This window comes from Syngnathus scovelli, chromosome 19, assembly GCF_024217435.2.
Source record: "Syngnathus scovelli strain Florida chromosome 19, RoL_Ssco_1.2, whole genome shotgun sequence".
NCBI classification, from domain to species: Eukaryota; Metazoa; Chordata; class Actinopteri; order Syngnathiformes; family Syngnathidae; genus Syngnathus; species Syngnathus scovelli.
The window spans coordinates 3,763,219-3,781,943 of record NC_090865.1 but is presented as its reverse complement, the minus strand read 5'-3'; the positions used below and the strand labels follow the sequence as shown (position 1 = coordinate 3,781,943).

Genomic DNA, 18,725 nt, shown 5'->3' with positions numbered 1-18,725 from the left:
ACTATCTGCGCTGCAGCATGTCACTGGCCAATTGCGCAATGTTCCTGTTCCTCCTGTCAGGTTTGGCCACTACTTCGAGACGCTGCTTCTGTGGCAGAGCATTATCATGATCGCCACCATGCTGGCCATGCTCAACCTGTGCACCAACGTCCGTGTGAATGCTGAACTCAACACCAAAAGGCGATCCTTCCTAGGTCAGAAACTCCTCCTTTCATACTCTGTTTGAATTCCTCACTCCTGCAGTGTGCAGGATTTTAAATGTGCACACCTAAAACAAAAAGTCAGTCTCCATTGTACTAAGAGCTAAAGCACTGCATTATTTGCTTTGCAGGCTTCTGTTGACTCAAGTGCTTTAGTAATCGGAGGTTGTGAGTGAAGTCACGTGATGTGTGTGTCCCCCGTCAAGCATTTAATCCTGCTTCAGGATTTGGTGCACTCAAGATAAAATGGTAGAGCTCCACTAACAAACAAAACTCAAGTTTTTAAGCCCCAATGCAGCAAAGGTAGCGCTTTGCTGCCATCTTGTGGCACCAGAGCGCAATTGCACAGCTTTGCGGATTTCTTTTTCAGGATTTTCACTATTCATTGAAAGCATTTTTGTCCTTGTTTCTGTCGTTTCAAATCGGACTCTTCATCCAAACCAAACACTCCTCCTGCTTCTTCTTCTTCTTCCTCTTCTTCCTCACTTGTGCATTTATTTCCCGTCTGTAGCCTCAGAAATTAAGGACGAGGAGGTACGAATCCCTAAGAGGCTTTTTCTGGGTAGGTACTCCACTAAAATATGTCCGCCATCCGTCATCAACTCATCTGGACCTCTTTCACTCACTTTTGCCATCAGCCCTGCCAACATTAACTAATAACTAACAGCATGCTGCTCACTCACATGTCCTGCGCATGCGTGACCTCCCCGCATGGTATACTGCATGCTACATATATTAACATTTATTGATTTTTGTGTATGTGTGTTGGACTGATCTTTAACGGCTGGAGTAGACTGCATAATCGATCATCCTTCATTTCTCAAATACTTCACTCTCTGAATGAGTGGCTTTAAATGAGACATTTGTTCCGCAAAGCAAAGAAAATGGCACTCGGGATGCTTTGCTGAAATTTTTTCTATTTCTGATTCTTTTATTTCTTCTTAGTTCTTAATTGGAGTTAAGGCGTACCTAATGCTGTGGCCTGTGCGATACGTACTGAATTGCAGTTTCCTGTACGGGCATGAGATGGCAGTCAGAGACTATTTGCTCATTCTAAGACCTCATTCAGATTTTTTTATTTCTGCTTATTTTGATGGAGATGTTTTATAGGACCCTCAACATAGTGTCTGTGCTTGTCGTCCTCCTCGAAAGGGGGTGAAGCAAATACCCACACTGGAGGATTGACCCCATGTCCCAAATTCATTGACCTCCCTGTTTAAACACAGAGCAACAAAATGCATTGCTGTCTGTCATAACCCCCCACTTCCCCCCCGCCAAGTCAGTGGGGGGGTGGGTTCTCCGCCCGCACCTCTCACCTGATTACACACCTTTTCCACTGCCCTAATCACAGCACGTAATACTGTAATTGTTGTCACGGTGGCGGCAGCAGGTGCACTTTCCCATTCTAACACCGGGGCCCTTCCATCCAAACAACTTGACATTTGCAAGGCAGCCTTTTTAATCATATTATTTCCTCGCGACGCCCAACACAAGGACAAAGGAATAATACGATTGAAATACTGCACGTCCTGTTTTTTTTTGGCTAACTGTAGTTTTCATTTAATACCTCAGTGCTGAGGAAGAGGAGGAGAAAGCGTGACGCTTGTTGTGTGCAACTCGGCATGCACAACATTATTCGCTATGCTGCTGCTGCTCCGAACTCTTGGAAGCAGATTTGAATACATTTGCTTCTTCACTGTTGCTAGTCTCCATATTTTGGCACATAGCCACCACTCCAAAAAGCCTTTTTTTGTATTGGAGCTCATTAGCAGGTGAATCTAATGAATCCTCCAGCAAAGTTTGTGCGATTGGATGAATGTGATGTTTGCAAAAAAAACAATCACTAGCCAGATATGAGTTTCATGATGAATCTGTTCAATCGTTTCGTGTTTCCCATCATTGTCATCATCAGCGTCTCGATATGAGACCGTGATGACTATTTGGCCCCGTTGATTGTTACAAGAAGTGTGCTCGGAATCTCCGCGCTGTCATTTGTTCTGAGCTGGAAGGCTCTCGATGGCTGCCTCTAAATCATCCATTAGCGTTCTTGCCCTTGCTAATGCGAGCCGTGCCGAACACCTCCATCATGATCATTGTCCCTCGTGAGGGGGCTCCTCATTGTTTTCATTGCAAAGTGACAAAGCGGCACGGGGCCCTATTTGTGGCAGCCTCATATACGGGGCTTTCTTTTCTTATTTATATATTTGTAAATGTGTCGCGTGAGGATTCACAGCTCAAGTGTGAAGCCTTGTGTGAATTTAGCTGACTATAAAAAGCAGCTTGCTTTTCTCACTTTTACTCACTCGGAAAGGTGGCGAAATGAGGTTTAACTTTGTGGTTTGACTTTTTTTAGACTTTGACTGGAACTACTTCTGGTCGTGGAGCCGCTTCCTGGATTACGTTCAGTGCGTGGCGGCCTTCACGCTGACGGCGGCCTACGTCACCTACGTGCTGCTGGACTCGGCCGTTTACGTGGAGACGCTGGGCTTCTTGGCGGTCTTCTGCGAGGCCATGCTGGGAACGCCGCAACTCTACTGCAACTACCAGAACAAATCCACGGAAGGCATGAGGTGAGTCTTTTGGATTTGATTGCTCATGTTCGAAACATTACATCAGGGGAGGGGCAGAGATTAAAAGTTTTGTTTATTATCCGTGGCCTCGGGGTAGTCAAACAAAGTGTTATTTCATCACAAATTCTGCTAAATCTTTTAATGGAGGCAATAATCGGCAGACAGATGAAAACGCTCATGACTGTTATTGTTCTCCTAAACGGAACATTTCCGCCTTTCCGAGCCATAAAACACGTCAGCGTCTTTAAAGCCGCATTTTGTGTCGGGATGATGAATGGATAATGGGGTGGGGATGTAATATGATAGGTGGAGAAAAAAACATAATTGGAGATAAGTCTACAAGGCTGATAAAAAGCTTTCCCGCAGCGCGTGTGCGTGTGTGCGTGTCCCCTCGGCTACTGTCGGGTTCGCTGCAGTAGTCAGATAAGAGCGCTCCTGCAGGGCTGCCTGGCCACCTAACCCGCCATGACGGCTCCCACGCTGAGCTGTTCCATACACGCACACAAACCCTCTCTGATCCAATCTTTTTTTTTGTTGTTTTTGTTTTCTACGAAACTCCTACCCACTCTCCGCCAACATTCGTCAGCTAGCTTAATGCTAACGTATAATGCGAAACGTCAGGCTAATTAAAATGAACTTTTAAACTACACAAGAGGCACAAACAGCAAATACTCACAGGCAGATTTTCCTCACCGCTCTGTGGGAATAACAACTTTTATCGCCGCTTAGTAGGGGACCTTCTCTGCCTCTTGTTCTTAATCACCCCGCATCCGCACGTACGTGTAAATGTATATCGTAGCTCAGCAGCGTGCCGAAAAAACCTCTCAATGTCATTTTCTTTCCCGCTGCAGAGATTGTAAACACCCTCCGTTGTCTTGTCGGCGCAACCTGTTGAGAGTAGACAGCCGTTGCTAGGCTACGTAACCTTGACGCGTTCAAGGTCCGCGCCACGCTCCAGACAAAGCGCTATTTCATCCGCGGACATATGTTTAGACGCACAGACGTCGAACGAACACGTGTGTACGCGCTTGAGTAAGCAGACAGACAGCGAGACGTAAACCATGGTGCCCTTTCTTCTCAGAAGCTAATCCATGCCTGGAAGCATCTCGCGCCTTCTTGCTAATTAATTGGCTCTACAGCGAGCGGGCCGATCATGTGAACGTATCCTCACGATTCCGCAGCGCGAGACGTGCGAGAGAAAGCTAGTTTTTAATCATCAGACAAGTTCGTCCCGTGAGAACGTCCTTGATTTAGCGAAATACCGTTTTTCAGCGTGAATAGACACGCGTGTGTGTAGGATGTTGCCGTCAATAATAAGTTCCTTTTAGTGCTCCCTCTCCCCTAGTTTGAATTGCTCCACCTGTCAGCTTGTATAATTAATTTGTGTGGGCAGCTTTTAGTATATTTAACTCCAACTAGGTCGAGATAGGCTTCGTTTTTCGCAGACGCCCGGAAATATTTCGGAGTCGCGGCCAAACGAGAGACGAGGAGTTTGTTTTTAAACGGCTTGCGAAAAGGCAGAGCTGCATACTGATCACGAGCGGCCTGCCATAAAACAACCACAAGATAAACACTAAACATGGAGGCATCTAGAAATCCAAGTGCAGCCTTATAAGGTTTGTGTCCTAGTCTATGCCAGATAATGGCACCACAGGGTCATACACAGGAGGACCCAAAAAAAAAAAATTGCTTCACGAGTAGACTCTGATAAATTTATAGCTTTTTAGTGTGTGTCCAAACTCTTTTCCCCTCTCAATCATTCAAGCACTGTGCACTCTGATCCGAGTACATCTCCCAGAAGGAGACAAACAAGTAGCCAGACGATGTTCTCATGGCACCCCCGAGCCCCCTCCGCGTTTTGATGGGCGGGGGAGGACTCGATCAAACAGGATTCTCGCCTCTCTCATGGTTACCTGCAGGAAGGCATGCTCATAACCAAGACGACAGTCGAGGAGGAGGAGGTGGAGGTTGACAAAGAACGTGGCTAACAAGCTGCTCGCTGTGAGCTGCAGGGGAGGGCCAACAGGTACGGAGAAGCTGGAGGTTGCCAGATTGAAGAGGATTGCGTCTCTGAAGAAAAAAGAGGCTCATGTATAGAAGAAAGGGTGAAATAAAAAAAAAAGGGATGTGAGAGTGCAACGTGAGGTAAACGACAAGGCTCACTTGAAGAGAGGCCTTCCGAATGAAAAGAGCTAAGGTGAAGATGGCAAAGATGAATAATGCAAAAGGGAGGTTGAGCAGCAAATCCGCTCTCTTGACAAGGCGGATGCGCACTTAAAATTTGGAGACGCAGACATGTGGAGACATCAGATTAGCCGTCATTCGTTCTCCAGAGGAGGCCGATGGGATTTGTGGCAGGCACCGAGAACATGGTTGAACCTCTTGCAGGATAATGAGGCCGAGCCCTATGGAAAGATGAATATTTGCATCTGTAGATTGATTCTTAGATGTTGTCGAGGTGTACGTTTTATTGATCCCACTCAATCAGAACGAATCATAAATGTGTTGGCTCCGTGTTGACGGGAGGTGTTTGCAGCTCTGGGGTATTGTTAGAGGCTTCGCACTTTCAGTTCATTACTTAGTGTTAGTCAAGAAAAAAAAAAAAATACCGTGAAGGAGATTGATCCTGCGGGTGCAAAGTGAAATTGCCACTTTCGTGTCGTTTGTGATTGGTCCATGTGAGTTATTGAAATGGGGAGGGGCTGGGATGGGGGGAGTCAGTCAAGCTTGATCAGGTCGATTGATTTCCAATTAACGACGGCGGCCCATCACTCACGCCATCTTCTTCCTCACAGCGTCAAGATGGTACTGATGTGGACGAGCGGCGACACCTTCAAAACGGGCTACTTCCTTGTCACCCAAGCCCCCGTGCAGTTCTGGACTTGCGGCATGCTGCAGGTCCTGGTGGACTTTGCCATCCTGTTCCAGGTTTTCTATTATAGCTTCTACCCCCAAAAGCCCGTTTCGCACGCCGCCTCCCACACCACCAGCGCCAAAGCCCTCTGAGATCCGGGAAGAACTTTGACCGCACTGATGCCTCGAGAACTTGTTACAACTAAACCGCGACATGCTTTTGAATATTTCTAATCTTTAAAACAGCACAGTATAAAATAGGTGTCATTTATTCAACTTGTTACAATTTTGATACTACGCCGGAAGACGGAAGGATCCCTCCCCCAAAACCCTGACATGAACCTTCACCCCTTAACCTGGAACTAATCCATACCGTGTCTTTGCACACTGTTGACTGAACTGAACCAATTTTTGAAGGTTCAGGCATGTGGATTGACTGTTGCACCCCCCTCCCTCCTCCTCTGCCTTAAACCAGCATTACTGACTATATCCTCCCCCCCCTCCTCCCCCCTCCCGCTGTTGCATGCTGGTCAATTCTAACCCTCGCCGCTCTCACGGTCCCCACGCTCCCCCTCGGCACACTCAAAGGACCCGAGACTATTAAACTGGACCAAATAGGACAATGACCTCGGGGCGATTTCTCAGATGAGGAGTTATCCTCGCTTCAACCCGCTTTTGGACTTTTACCCAGATGGACCTCTTGAAGTATTTACGTGTCAGAAGAAGCAGGAATTAACGAAGCGAAGGGACTTTTGAATTATGCTCATTGCAAGCGTCAAAGACATATCTGTATATCTTCTCAGTCGTCATGCTACCAGACCATTTGATTGATTCCCCCCCACCCCCCGACAATTTAATAACTCCCCTTCCTTGTCCATCTCATTTCATGGAGCTGTGTTCCATATCCATCTTCTTACACGGAAATTCATTTCCTGTTCTGTGGAGCTGGCCGTGATCCACCCACATAGGCAATTCGCCCTTTTTGATATTATTTCCAAATTCATTTCTCGCGGCAAAAACACACTTCGTTCAACTCAATACCCAAATCGTCTTTTAATCATTTTGCTTTACATGCTTCTATCCAAGCATATCTTGTTACCTCTATATTATCTACCAACAATAGAGTAGAAAAAAAAATATTGGACCAAATAGGCTCAGCTGCTGTTTGTTTTGCATAACAGCCGCCAAATGTTTGCTTGTGTTGTACGATTATGTATTGAATTTCAACATGTTATACGACAAATGTGCTTTGTGTTCAATTTCTAGCAAATATTAAAAGCAGTTTTAAAGCAATTATAATTTTCCACCTAACACCCAATCTGAACTCTTTCCATATTAGGAGGTGTGACATATTTAAAAACAGGCGACGGAAACGATTACATAAGTGAATTGTGCATGAACTGTCAATTTTGAAAGGAGCTCGCGAGTTGTGGAAAACAAAGTCAGTCAGTTGAAAACAGCGCCCAAAAAGTTTACCTCTTTTAAAACCATTGCTTCAAACATGTTCTCCATCAAGGTCAATTTTAACAGCGGGAACTTTACAGAATACTCTCTATGGGGATGGCAGAAAAAAAGAAAGATGTTCTTCAATGTATCAAGAAGTTCATCCTTGCTTTCATCATTTTTATTTCTGCGTATATGTTTGTTGAAGGGCACCGATGTGAAGTGTGCGTGTCCATGAGGCGAATTTATTCCATGTATCTGGAAACCTTCACCTCACAGGAGACGCTGTCACTGTTTATCAAAGTTGCCCACATCACTCGACGAAACATTTATTATTAACGTGCTAGGGAAAGAAACACAGGACAAACAATTTCAAATATTCTTAAGCACAGCAGCTGTGTAATGAATTGTTAACCCGACAATTTCCTGCGCCGGAATTCATTCAAATCTTTATTTTGTTCTTTAAGGGAGGCGCTTTTAAAAACAAAATACATTCCAGGTCGTTTCATTCCAACCATCCTTTTTAAAAAATAAATCAAAAGTGATTATGTGCAATAGTATGCATGCGTTGCTTTAAACATGCCTGTGTGAGATTTGAAAAAAAAAAAAAAAAAAAAGCACAGGAACCATTTTGCAGTTTTTTCTCCTGACAAGGCACTCCAGTCACACAAAATCACAAACTGCCCTCATGGTTTGAGGGAAACCATTATTTCAACACCTGACTCGGCTGAAAGCGAGTCAGCTGTTTTTGTTTCTGCTGCCCGCCCGAGGGGCTTGTATCAAAAGGCTTTTGTACTTTCTCTTTTGTCCTTTGTGCAACGGCTGAGCTGTAACTATGACTAAAGGGGTTGTCAGCGACTGATACGCACACACAAAAAAAAAAAAAAAAATCTTGAATTCCCTGAAATGTTTTACCATTTGATTTTTTTTGCCATTTTTTTAAACAGTAAACAAGACCTTTTTTTTTTCTGCTGCCTTGTGGCTGATAATTAGCTTGGCACGCTTAGCGCATACGTAATGAGTAAATGGGAATGAATCAGTAGCGTCAATAATTCCTTTTTCTCTCAATCATTCTGCTTTACAAACAAGACGGTGAAATATTTAGTATTAGGATGAAGGCTCAGTAGCCACGAGTGACTTAAGCCGGGTAGGCTTTTTTTTTTTTTTTTTTGTGAGACAACACAACAAGAAAAATTACATGGCAACTGTGGTGACACCACACACACAAATGATGAAAGCTAGTTAGCTTAGCTCGTAATTGGCTATCCTTCCGTGTCAAGTTAATACTGATATACTCCGCCCAACGTTGCTTGAACTACGGTAAGTATTTTTTTGATTGTACCAAACTATTTTGATCGTAAGATTGGTAAAAAAAAAAGAACCAATACTCAATTTAGTCTCGCTTCTTGTCTGTGTCCATCTTAAAATGTCTCCTCCTTTCTTCTCCTGGATAGTTATTAATTTATCAGCCATGATTCCAAAGTTTGGTCCAAGCAGAGACTCCAACTCAAGTTCTTGAAGAGCAGATGTTTCCCTGGAAGGACCAGTTAAGTGCAGGCCTGCTCCCTTTGCAGAGCCATGGACTTCCTTCTTTGTACAGCTGAGATGGCGGCCTCGCTGGGGCCGCGGTAGCTGTCCGTCTCTTGGGAGTCTTCACTGTTCTGCGACTTGGTGCTGTCTTGCGAGTCCGGCTTCTGCCTCAGTGCTCGGTTCTGCTCCTCCTTCAGTTCCACGTAGGACCTGGAGAAGGTGTGAAAGATGGACGTGACGGGGAAAGCCATGAGCAGGATGCCACTCAGGATGCTACTGAGCGCCACCACCTGGCCGGGGATGCTCCTGGGCACCATGTCTCCGTAGCCCACCGTGGTCATAGAGATGACCGCCCACCAGTAGCTTCCAGGGATGCTGGTGAACTCCTGCTTGGCGCCGAACTCGCTCTCGGCGAGGAACACCAGCGGGGAGAAGAGCGCCATGGCCACGCACAGGAAGAGCAGCAGTAACCCGAACTCCCGCGCGCACCTCCTCACCGTCAGACCCAACGTCTGCAGGCCCAGCGAATGACGGGCCAGCCTCATGACGTAGAAGATCCGCAGCGCCCGCAGGACACGCAGGACCAGGCCCACCTTCTCCAGGTAGTTGTTCCCGGAGCCCGCCGGCTTGCCGCCCACCGACAGCGAGTCGACGATGAGCGTGGTGTAGTAGGGCAATAGCGCCACCACGTCGATGACGTTGAGCGGCGTGCGCAGGAACATGCACTTGCTCTGGGTCTGGATGAAGCGCAGCACGAACTCCAGGGAGAACCACGCCACGCACACCGTCTCCAGAACGAAGATGTTGAAGCACCTCTGGGAGCACTCCCCCTGCAGGGTCAACACATAACGACATGAAGGTAAGTGACATCATTGACTGTCTACATGTGCTGCTGCATCGTTTGTGGTCAAATATCAACACTGCGTCAATTTGCATGCTTTGATAGATGGCCGACGTTGTCTAAGGCAAATTTATTCGCCTGTTTTAAATACACTTATAATTGTCTTTTGTTTTGCTCTTTCGCTGCTTCCGAAGTGTCAGGATGAATACGGAGGTGACATCGCAGTCATTAAGTCAAAGCGTCTCGAGAGTCTCGCCTTGTGACTTTGTTGTTGCTAATGAACAAAGAAGGTGATGAACATCCATTAAGTGCGCAAACAAAACAGAAAAAGCACCGACCCGCACCATCAAAGGTGCGCTGAAGAAAAAAAAAAGTAATCTCTTTGTCATCAGTCGTTCGCCGCGCTCATGAATATTCCGGCGCATAATTACCAGACATCGTTTGGTTATTAAGCCAGTCGGGCCCCGAAGCGAGAACTGCTTGCTTTTCATCTTGACGCATTCACCTTTAAATCTTATTAAGCATTCACTTTGTTTTACGCGATAAACAGCAAGCCGTAGACAAAACTAGAAAAAGTAAAGAAAAAAAAAAAAAAAAAAACAGTTGTTGATCATCACAGCTCAAGACAAGCGTGGAAACTGTTGACTCTTCACCTCCACAATTTCTTCCATTTATTTGCCGGCCGTGTTTGCTTTGCATCAGCAGGCTCCAAAATGTATGTGTGTGTGTGAATCGTGTTGATGTGTGTGTCTTTTGAGGTGTTAAGATTTAGAGGAAGTGTTGGTCAACGTGGATAAAACAAGAAAATGTTCTTGCCAGATGTCAATTAGCTTAAATGAGTCCCTAGGCGCTGTTTAGTCCCAAATGGGATTAAAATTTGGAGGCATGAGTGGCACTAATGGAATCAAAGCAACAACAGTCTGCAAGTCTCAAATGCGGATTTAAACAGGATGTCCATTTTTTTTACAAAGTACTAGAAAGACAAAATCTTATTTATGCCAGCTCCAAGTTCGCGAGAGAGAGAACAAGCACAAATCAGATCCACTTGTGATGGATGGCACTTTTCTTTCCGAGGATGAATGTAACTCAAATGTGTCGCCTCTTCAGCACGGAGGGCAAAAACCTGACATGAAAATTTGGGAGGGTTGGAAAGAGAAACGATCAAATACGACATGTTGGCAATAGAAGAAGAAAAAAATCTTTGCTAAATGGACTGGCCTTTAGAAGAGTCAGACAGGCTGAGTGCGTGAGCATTAGGTCAGGTCATGTGACCATTTCCTGCCTTGCATTACCAGCCGATATGTCATTTTCCATTCCGTCCCAATTTGTGCCTAACTTGCAAGAAAGCAAAAAATGATTCCACATGACTTATTACCACAGACAGCACAAATACAAAATGTTTTCCACGTGATGCTTTCATTAGCGTGGCGCTAATGTAAAGACTGGCAAGAACGCCTAATGGATGCTCCGTAATGACGGCGGTGAGAGTGCCCGCCCTTCCGTGGAAGCAGACGCCGTAATTAGCTCAAGCACTTCACCACGCCGGAGTTCTATTGCAGCAAAAAAAAAAAAAAAATGCTAGGCCATCAACACGGGCAATATTAGCCGTGGCTTTTTTAAAAAGTTTGCATTCACTTATGCTGCTCTTAGACTCCTGTGACAACTGCGGGAACGGCAATAAACACGCTCTCCATCACTTAAAGGGCCGGTTTACAGCTAACGTCTTGATCTGTTTGGATTCACGCTAGCATGAACCCAAACAAGGTGGTAAAAGAATCACACGTAATTAAATGCAAGTAAAGAAAACACAGGGTAAAAATACAATCGCAAGTTCTCGCCGAGGTGCCAGACAACGGTGGCTTTGTTTTGCATCCAGCTATCGCTTTTCTTCTCGCCATATGCTTGGTGAAGATCTCAGAAGTGATGTGTGAAGCTGTGCCAGCTCTTAAGTGGTCGAAGAAGTTAACTCTTCAAAACCTCAGCACGCTTTTAAAGATGAACATGTGTGTCCCAAGACAGATAGACTTTGCTTCATGTTCTCGTAGAGAAAGAGAGCCTTCATCCTCCCTTGATGAAGTGTTTGACAGATTGGCGAGGCGGCTTCTTTAATCACGCTCGGCTTATGCATCATTCACAAGGGGGAATTAGTGAAATGAAATTGAGTCTCCCGGGGTCTCGAAAGGGGCAACACGCGGCTTGTTTGAGTTGGGATTACGCCGATGTTAGGTCGTGAAGCAATAATAGGTGAGTGTGTTGAGCAAATAGCAGATGATTAAAAAAAAAAAAAAAGCGAAATCAGAAATAAGCTCACAAATCCCGACTTGATATGTTTTATCGCGTAAAAACACAAACTTCCACAATTGGTCAGAGGAGGTTATGGTATATTTGTAGAAATTAGGATTTCACACTTCCAATTTGCATAAGCTTGATGTTATATAACATTATATATTTTTAAAAACTGGGAAGCAGAGGCGAGGAAATCCCAAATGGAGGAACCGCTCTTCATTTTCCGTGACCCGCGTGGTCGTTAGCTTGTTATGGCGTCGCCTTTGCTTCTGAGGCCTCGACGACACGGTGACAGCCCATTCTGCACGGAGCCACCGTGCGTCCCTGAGCTTGTGTCTCTGTCACGATGATTTACTCGATGTGGGCCGCCGCATCAACATAATCTCAATTGTATTGAGGCGCCGTGCATCCCTAAGGCGCTGTCCTGCCCACTTGTTCCTCTCCTATGAATACTTGAAGCTATCGAGTACTCGTGAAGACTGCCGATACCAGCCATAGATACTAAATAATAAAAAGGTTTCAAATTTATGTCGTCTAGTGAAACTCACCCTTTCCTCCTCCTCCCTGAGGTCCGGCATGGTGCTGATGCAGAGCGTGACGGCGGTGATGGCGACAAACAAGACGGACAGGCAGGCGAAGATCTTGCCCGGGATTCCCGAGTGGGGGTTCTCCACCATGTCCCTCAGCCTGCGCATGCAGCCGCCTTCAGGCTCGTCGTCCGGGCCGACGGCCGACTGGCAGCTTTCCTCGCTGGGCGGCGGCGCCACTGGCTCGTTCTCTTCTTCCTCAAGCCTCCGCATCTCCTTGTACTCCTCCTGGCGAAGCCGCAGCTTCCTCAGGCAGCACCAGTCCAGTTTGTTCTCCTCCACGCCCCAGTAGAGCAGTTCCTCCTGGAAGGACAGGGCGCACATCTCCCTGAGCAGCCGCAGCTTGCCCGCCGCCAGGAAGGTGACGATGGTGCGGAAGGCCGACGGGCTGCGGTCGAAGAAGAACTCGTTGCGGCTTCCGTCGTAGTCGTCGCACACGTCCATGATCTCGGCTTCGTTGCTGCAGCCCCGAAGCTTCCCCAGCCTGGTCAAGGGAAACTCATCCAAGGTGGACCAGGGGATGCGGTACTTGATGCCGCCCACGTTGATGATGGCCACCGCGTCATCGGCATCCGTCTGGCGGGCTTGCGGCTTGGCCAGGCATTGGGCCCGCTTGTAGAAGACACCCTTCTTGGCGGACACCTCCTGCGGGTTCTGCACCCGCTTGAAGTGGAAAGTGGTGAACTGACGATCGGCGCTGCCGGCCAGGAAAGCCACCTCCTGGTACATGGTGGCTGCGTTGCTTCACAACGGAGGGCAATGGGGTCGCGGCTCGTCAGCCATTCAGCAACACGCCGCCGCTCTGTCGCCCACGCACAAACACAACGGCGTCAAGAAACTGTGAGTAGAAAAGCCCTCCACCGCTCTGATGCTGTTATGGTACCAGGAGCGGGAAGTACTTTAGACCAGTATTGAAAATATATAGCTGAGTGACATTTCACAATGTCATTACAGTGCTTACCACTACGCCCTCTTGTGGACAAAATTACCTTCAATTTACTTTGAATTTACACCCCTATTACCAAGCTAAAAAAAAAAACAACTCGAGTGTGTCTTATTTCTAAATCAATAGGCTGAGGAACAACATCAAACAAGTACATTATTTCTGCACCGTGCTTAAGAACTGCACACTTAGCGTCAAAAGGAAGAAAATAGAAAACATGCATTAGTCATATTACACGCCTCTCAAGTGCAACGGCGCTCTAATACGCGAGAGCTCGCATTATGTGAGTCTACCGTTGTGTGGCACACCAAAGTCTCCACATGAAAGAACTAATGGCTTGAAAATGAAGGCGAAAGGGAGCAAGAAAGAAAAAGAAGCAGCTACTCCGACTCTCTCCAAGGGAAAACAACAGATCGCAGTTAAGACACTCGATCATGTTCTTTTATCATGTCGGAAGTTGTTGGGGATTTTTTTTTCCCTCCCTAGACTTATCTCCAGCTCCACACGGATGCAAGTTCACGCTAACAAGCTGAGACACGTCGTTTTTTATTTAAGGCGAGCATCTGGAGCCCGCAGTCCTGCCGGTGTAAAATAGTTAAAACACTTCGAGTTCGCTTTGTTTCCCTCTAGAAATGGCACGTTTCAATCTTCACATTGTGCAAATCTCAAAAGTCGCTTCAACTGTATAGAGAAATCCAGATTGGTATATTTATTAGGCACAGTTCAGTTGTATTTAACTTTAATGTGCGCTGATCATTTAAGTATATGGAAGCTAGTAAAAAAAAAAAAAAAGCAACATGCTTTGTCAAAGCTTATATAATGCGTAGACGCAAAAAGTACTCATTAATTATTAATCCTGTTGTTTATTATGAAAAGGCTCACAATGAAGTATTTGTCGTGCAGAACATTAGCGCTCTCATTAGGTACGTTTTCAAATGTATTCTGTTGACTTAGCATCTATTCATTCGTTTTCTAATGCGTCGATAATGTCGGGACATTTTCTCTTAGGTGTTGACTCGCTTTTGTCGCCAAAGAATGTGAGGGTTTTATTCCCTTTTGTGCAGTACAGTACTGATTAGCACCCCCCCCTCACCCACTTCCTCTCCTCACCCCCTACTGACAAGCTTCCTAAGCAGCCTGATTGGTCTCCCTCCATCCTCCTCACAGGGTCCTCTCCGCTCAGAGCGCCAGACGAATGGCGGCAGGCAAATGAGGCCGAGAGAGATTGATGCAAAATAACCGTTGAGTGCTGCTGCAATCGTCCGAGAGAGGACTTGTCACATGAGAGCCTTTGACCATCTGCCCCCCACTGAGAGGCTTCGGCCAACTTTAGAAAGGTCAGTGTCCAATTGTATTTGAGTTACGTCGAAGGATATTGCACAAGCACGATAATAAATAATTACTGTAGCAACAATGACCGTGCATTTAATTTTAATTTCATTGTATTTTTTTAAAAATCTTGCAGAAAATCATTGTCATCATGGCCATACTTTTATTTTTTCAAAGTTATTTTTTCATATTAATTGCAATGGTAGTAACTTCTATGAATAGTTTATGGGTCAGATGATTGGAGGGCAATATCATTAAATAATTCACTCATTAAAATTAGGCTAACACTAATAAGGGTGACACATATGACAAACTCTCGGTGTCCTCCGCATGCATCACACACCCACTATGCCGTCATGTCTGTGCTCAGTTAAAAAGTGTGCATTTGTCTTCATTTACGAAGAAACGTGTCCTGATGAAGCCTCACAGGACTCATCAATTGAGCGCATCCAAGTCTCCCCTTAGGAGCAGAACATAAAGTAGCATCGGTGTGCACCATTAACCCTTGTCTGCATGTATTCAGCTCTCAATTGACACATCACACTCATAAAATTTGACTCCCTTCAAAGCGGGCATTTTCTCACCGATTCACGCGTAAAAACAATTGTCAATGCATTAAGGGGAAAAACGCGACTCACCCAGCTGGCCGACTCCGCGTCCATCTGCTTCAACGTGTTCCACGCGCAGGCGGCAAGGCGTCGCATGCCGCCAAGTTTCCCACGCACACGCCACGGGAAAACAGGGGGGAGGAAAGCAAGGCGAGCGCCGGCGAATCCACCCAGATGCGCATTTTACGCGCACGAAGCACACGAGGAAAAACTGCACTCACACATGCATTCACAGAGTTCCGCTTCTTTTTTTTTCTTGTCACGCTCCTTCACGAAGCTCATCTGAGCGTGGACACAAAGGGAAAAATGGAAAAGCAGTTTCCAAGAGGGTGATGCTTCTCCCTGCGCTGTGTGCGCGCATGTGTGTGTTCAGCGTCATTGGGGTTGTTTGTCATCCACTTCCTCTCTCTTCACTCCAATTAAGTGGCAGACATACTGTCATCTAAAAGAGCTCCACTGTACATGTAAGGATTCACCATGAAAGAAAATCTTGAGCCACATTGCATTTTTTATTATACAATGTCACGTTCAATTACATAAGGCGTTCAACGTCAAACACATCGTGGTATAATGGTGAGTGCTGCAGGCTAGAATTTGGGATTCGCTGGTTCGAATTCTACCTCAATTCTATTAAAGTCATCTAGTGCTTTCATTTGCAGTCCAATAGCATATCTTTTACGAACAGGAACCGATGTCTTTATAAAAAAAATCAATAAAGGGGGGTTGCAAAGGGAAGACAGGGTTGGAGTTTGGGGTGTAGTCACAAAGTCCACAGGGAACGTGAGCCGTGGAAGTTGACCAAATCACAATGAATGACAACCACCTCCCTCAATCATTCCTTTTGGTTAGTCTGGACGTATGCATGATGTATACTTAACAGAATTTCGAAATTTCCACGTCCAGATAGCCGAATGGTATAAGACTTGCGCTGGCGTACAGGAGATTTTGGTTCGAGACCCGCTCAGGGTAAAATTTACTTATTAAAAACATTGGTGCGTAAGAATCGAACCCGAGTCTGCTGGACCAAGGTCCAAGCATCTAACCACTTGGCTATTTGGGACTTAATTATTTAGGTAATCATTGTCATTAAATCCTAAGTCTGGACACATACCCGATAAATATGACTATAAAATTCCGAAATTTCCGGTCCAAAATAGCCGAATGGTATAAGACTTGGTCTCGTGAGCAGGAGACCGTGGTTCGAGACCCACTCTGTCAAACATTTTCAACTTAGAGAGATGCGTGGGACTCGAACCCCAGATTCCTGATCTCAAGGCAAAATGTTTAACCATTCGGCCAACTGGGCTGTACAATATTGATCGCGATTAGTTTGTATTTAACTTTCAGTGGACAAGCACGAGCTCATGATACTCAACAAATAAGGAAAACTCACCTCTCGTTGTCAACAGGTTCTAGTCGAGTGGTTAACGACATTGCCTCCTGATGAGTAGGTCCCGGGTTCGCAACCAGTAGCCTCCAAATGACAGCATTCTATTACTTGAACGGATAGTTTTTTTTTTTCCCCCCCCTCACCAATTAATGACGTCATCACCCCAAAAGTATAAAAGACATCAAAAGAGCGACACTCATTCTTTCACCTCTGAGCGTCACGTCGTGCTGGTCCACCTGCACGCGTCTCTCCACAACGGCACTTAAAACTTCGGTAAGGTAAGCGTTCATTATATCTTTGCCATATAAAACTAACTGCTTTTTGCTCTCTTTCAGCGTCAACTTTTACTTTGGGCGTGCTTACGAGTGCTAACGTGCAAGCTAAATAGTTTGCACGAGGCTTGGCAGCTATCGTCTTCTACGACCTTAAATTGCATCAAACATATATTTGGTGCACGGATGAACGCTAAAATGTAAGTATTTGACCGGGGGTAAGTAGATATTTTTAAAGCAAGCAACGTGTGAAAAGAAAACCGTTCAACATTTGCACAAACATTTTGCAGCGTCTGAAAGACAGCGCCGTTCTGCCGAAGGTAAGCACACACAACTATTGCTCAGATTCAACACAGAATAAAATATTTTTTTTATGCATGCGTGTTAATTGTCTAATTTCTGTCTGCAGGTGCGACGCTTCAGAATTGCCCTGAAATGACTTGACTTTGTGCGATTAAAGTGGATTAAATGAACTATTTTTAAATAGACTGCATCTAATTGTCTCACTTCTGTCCACAGGGCCTGCATCTGCAACAGAAAGACCAGATTCACTGCCAAAAAAAGGCAAACTTTTTTTATTTTAGAATATATCTATTAAACTGACTAATTCATCTTTGTCTCTGCAGGTTCCAAAATGGCTGACTTGCTGTCCTTTGAGGCATGGCTTCATGAGACGTCTACTCTTGCTAAGCATGTCGACCAAATGTCACATTGCCAATCCAAACCAACTCATAAGGCTAAAAGTTACAATGGTTACAAGTTTACCGTGTCTTTCAGGCCAGCAAGCTGCGGTTGGAGAGAAGTCCATTGCTGCTCAGCGCTCTTCACTGGTGAAACACACATGCACATACAAATGTTTGCAAAAGTTATTCCAACATGTGCATTGTCTTCTCGCTTTGTCCACCAGGTGGTGCCAAAGAACCTGCTTCCTCCAGCATAAATCGACTGGTAACAAAGTTTGAACCTGTTGCAATGACAAACTGGATGAATTTAAGTGCTTGACCCATTTCTTGTTCCAGGTGGTGCTGGTGCAGGGAAATGAGGCGTTGTGACAAACTTCCTGTCCAACATGCTGACAGGTGATGCAACTTTCCAAGATTGGTACGTTAAGAGTACTTACCTGCTTCTTCTTTGTCTCTTCATGCAGTGCTGTTTCCAGTAAGAGTGCCACCAAGACCATCCACCTGCTTTCCAGAGATTAATTCTCTAAAACTGCAGAAGGTCCTCAAAGCTGCCTTCATTTTCAGTGTTCAAGTGCAAATAAAGTGACTAAATTGCAGCTTGATTGTTCCCTCATTTGTGTTGCATGCAGGTGTGGCCATCTTGGAGAGTCTCTGCAAAATTTCAGGAGGTCGGCGTGCTGTTTGTCGTCTGAGATTCAACTTCAGAATCTGTGGGAGATTCAAGTCTACAGTTGAAAATAAAAAAGTAAACTAAAAATGAGTTGTCTGTGCCTTTTCATTACAGGCAGTCTTGGCGAATCCTGGTCCAGAAGTGAAAACCGGAACCTTCTACAGTAGCAATGGATTCCTTGATTGCTCTGCTGGTAAGAGAAGTAAGGCACAATTGATTTCAGCTAGCATGTTTTCAAAAGTTGAATATCTGTTCTTTTTGTGTCCAGTGTGGAGCACCATAGAGCTCATGGCGGAGGCTGAGGACTAGACCAGAATAGAGCCGCATGCCAGCAACACTTGTGGTTGTTGCTTATCTACAAGGCAACCCGAGAAGTGGGTGACATTTGCACTTAAGTGGTATGCTCTTTAAATGCTCCTTATTGCACAATCCTCACACAACTTCGGTCCAATTTTTTTTTTTCTATTTTCTGACAGGCAACAACAAAAAAGATCTACCTGGTTATGCAGCTCTCAACATC

At 45.4% G+C, this 18,725-nt stretch overlaps 2 protein-coding genes across 5 annotated transcripts in view; one reads left to right on the top strand and one right to left on the bottom strand.

The window, feature by feature from the left end:
- The window catches only part of LOC125987342 (solute carrier family 66 member 2), a 37,606-nt gene extending 30,690 nt beyond the window's left edge, over positions 1-6,916 (top strand). For 2 of the 4 annotated variants that reach the window (XM_068649066.1, XM_049751654.2), the window contains 4 exons: positions 61-194; positions 712-762; positions 2,554-2,770; positions 5,566-6,916. In XM_068649066.1, coding sequence (XP_068505167.1) covers positions 61-194; positions 712-762; positions 2,554-2,770; positions 5,566-5,776 — 613 coding nt within the window. In that variant the 3' untranslated portion in view covers positions 5,777-6,916. The remainder of the gene's footprint in view (positions 1-60; positions 195-711; positions 763-2,553; positions 2,771-5,565) is intronic. The other 2 variants (XM_068649067.1, XM_049751655.1) reach the window with 1 other exon arrangement.
- A 572-nt stretch (positions 6,917-7,488) lies between these two features.
- kcng2 (potassium voltage-gated channel, subfamily G, member 2) lies at positions 7,489-13,039 on the bottom strand. The gene is made up of 2 exons (XM_049751640.1): positions 12,272-13,039; positions 7,489-9,426 (listed from the first exon to the last, which is right to left on the bottom strand). Exons 1-2 carry the CDS (start codon positions 13,037-13,039, stop codon positions 8,614-8,616), a joined length of 1,581 nt encoding a protein of 526 aa, XP_049607597.1. The 3' UTR covers positions 7,489-8,613.
- Between the last annotated feature and the right edge of the window lie 5,686 nt (positions 13,040-18,725).

Coding starts and splice junctions, on each gene's coding strand:
- kcng2 (XM_049751640.1), bottom strand. CDS start 13,039: ATGTACCAGGAGGTGGCTTTCCTGGCCGGCAGCGCCGATCGTCAGTTC. Junction 9,427..12,271: donor TCAGGGAGGAGGAGGAAAGG/GTGAGTTTCACT, acceptor TTGACCCTGCAG/GGGGAGTGCTCCCAGAGGTG.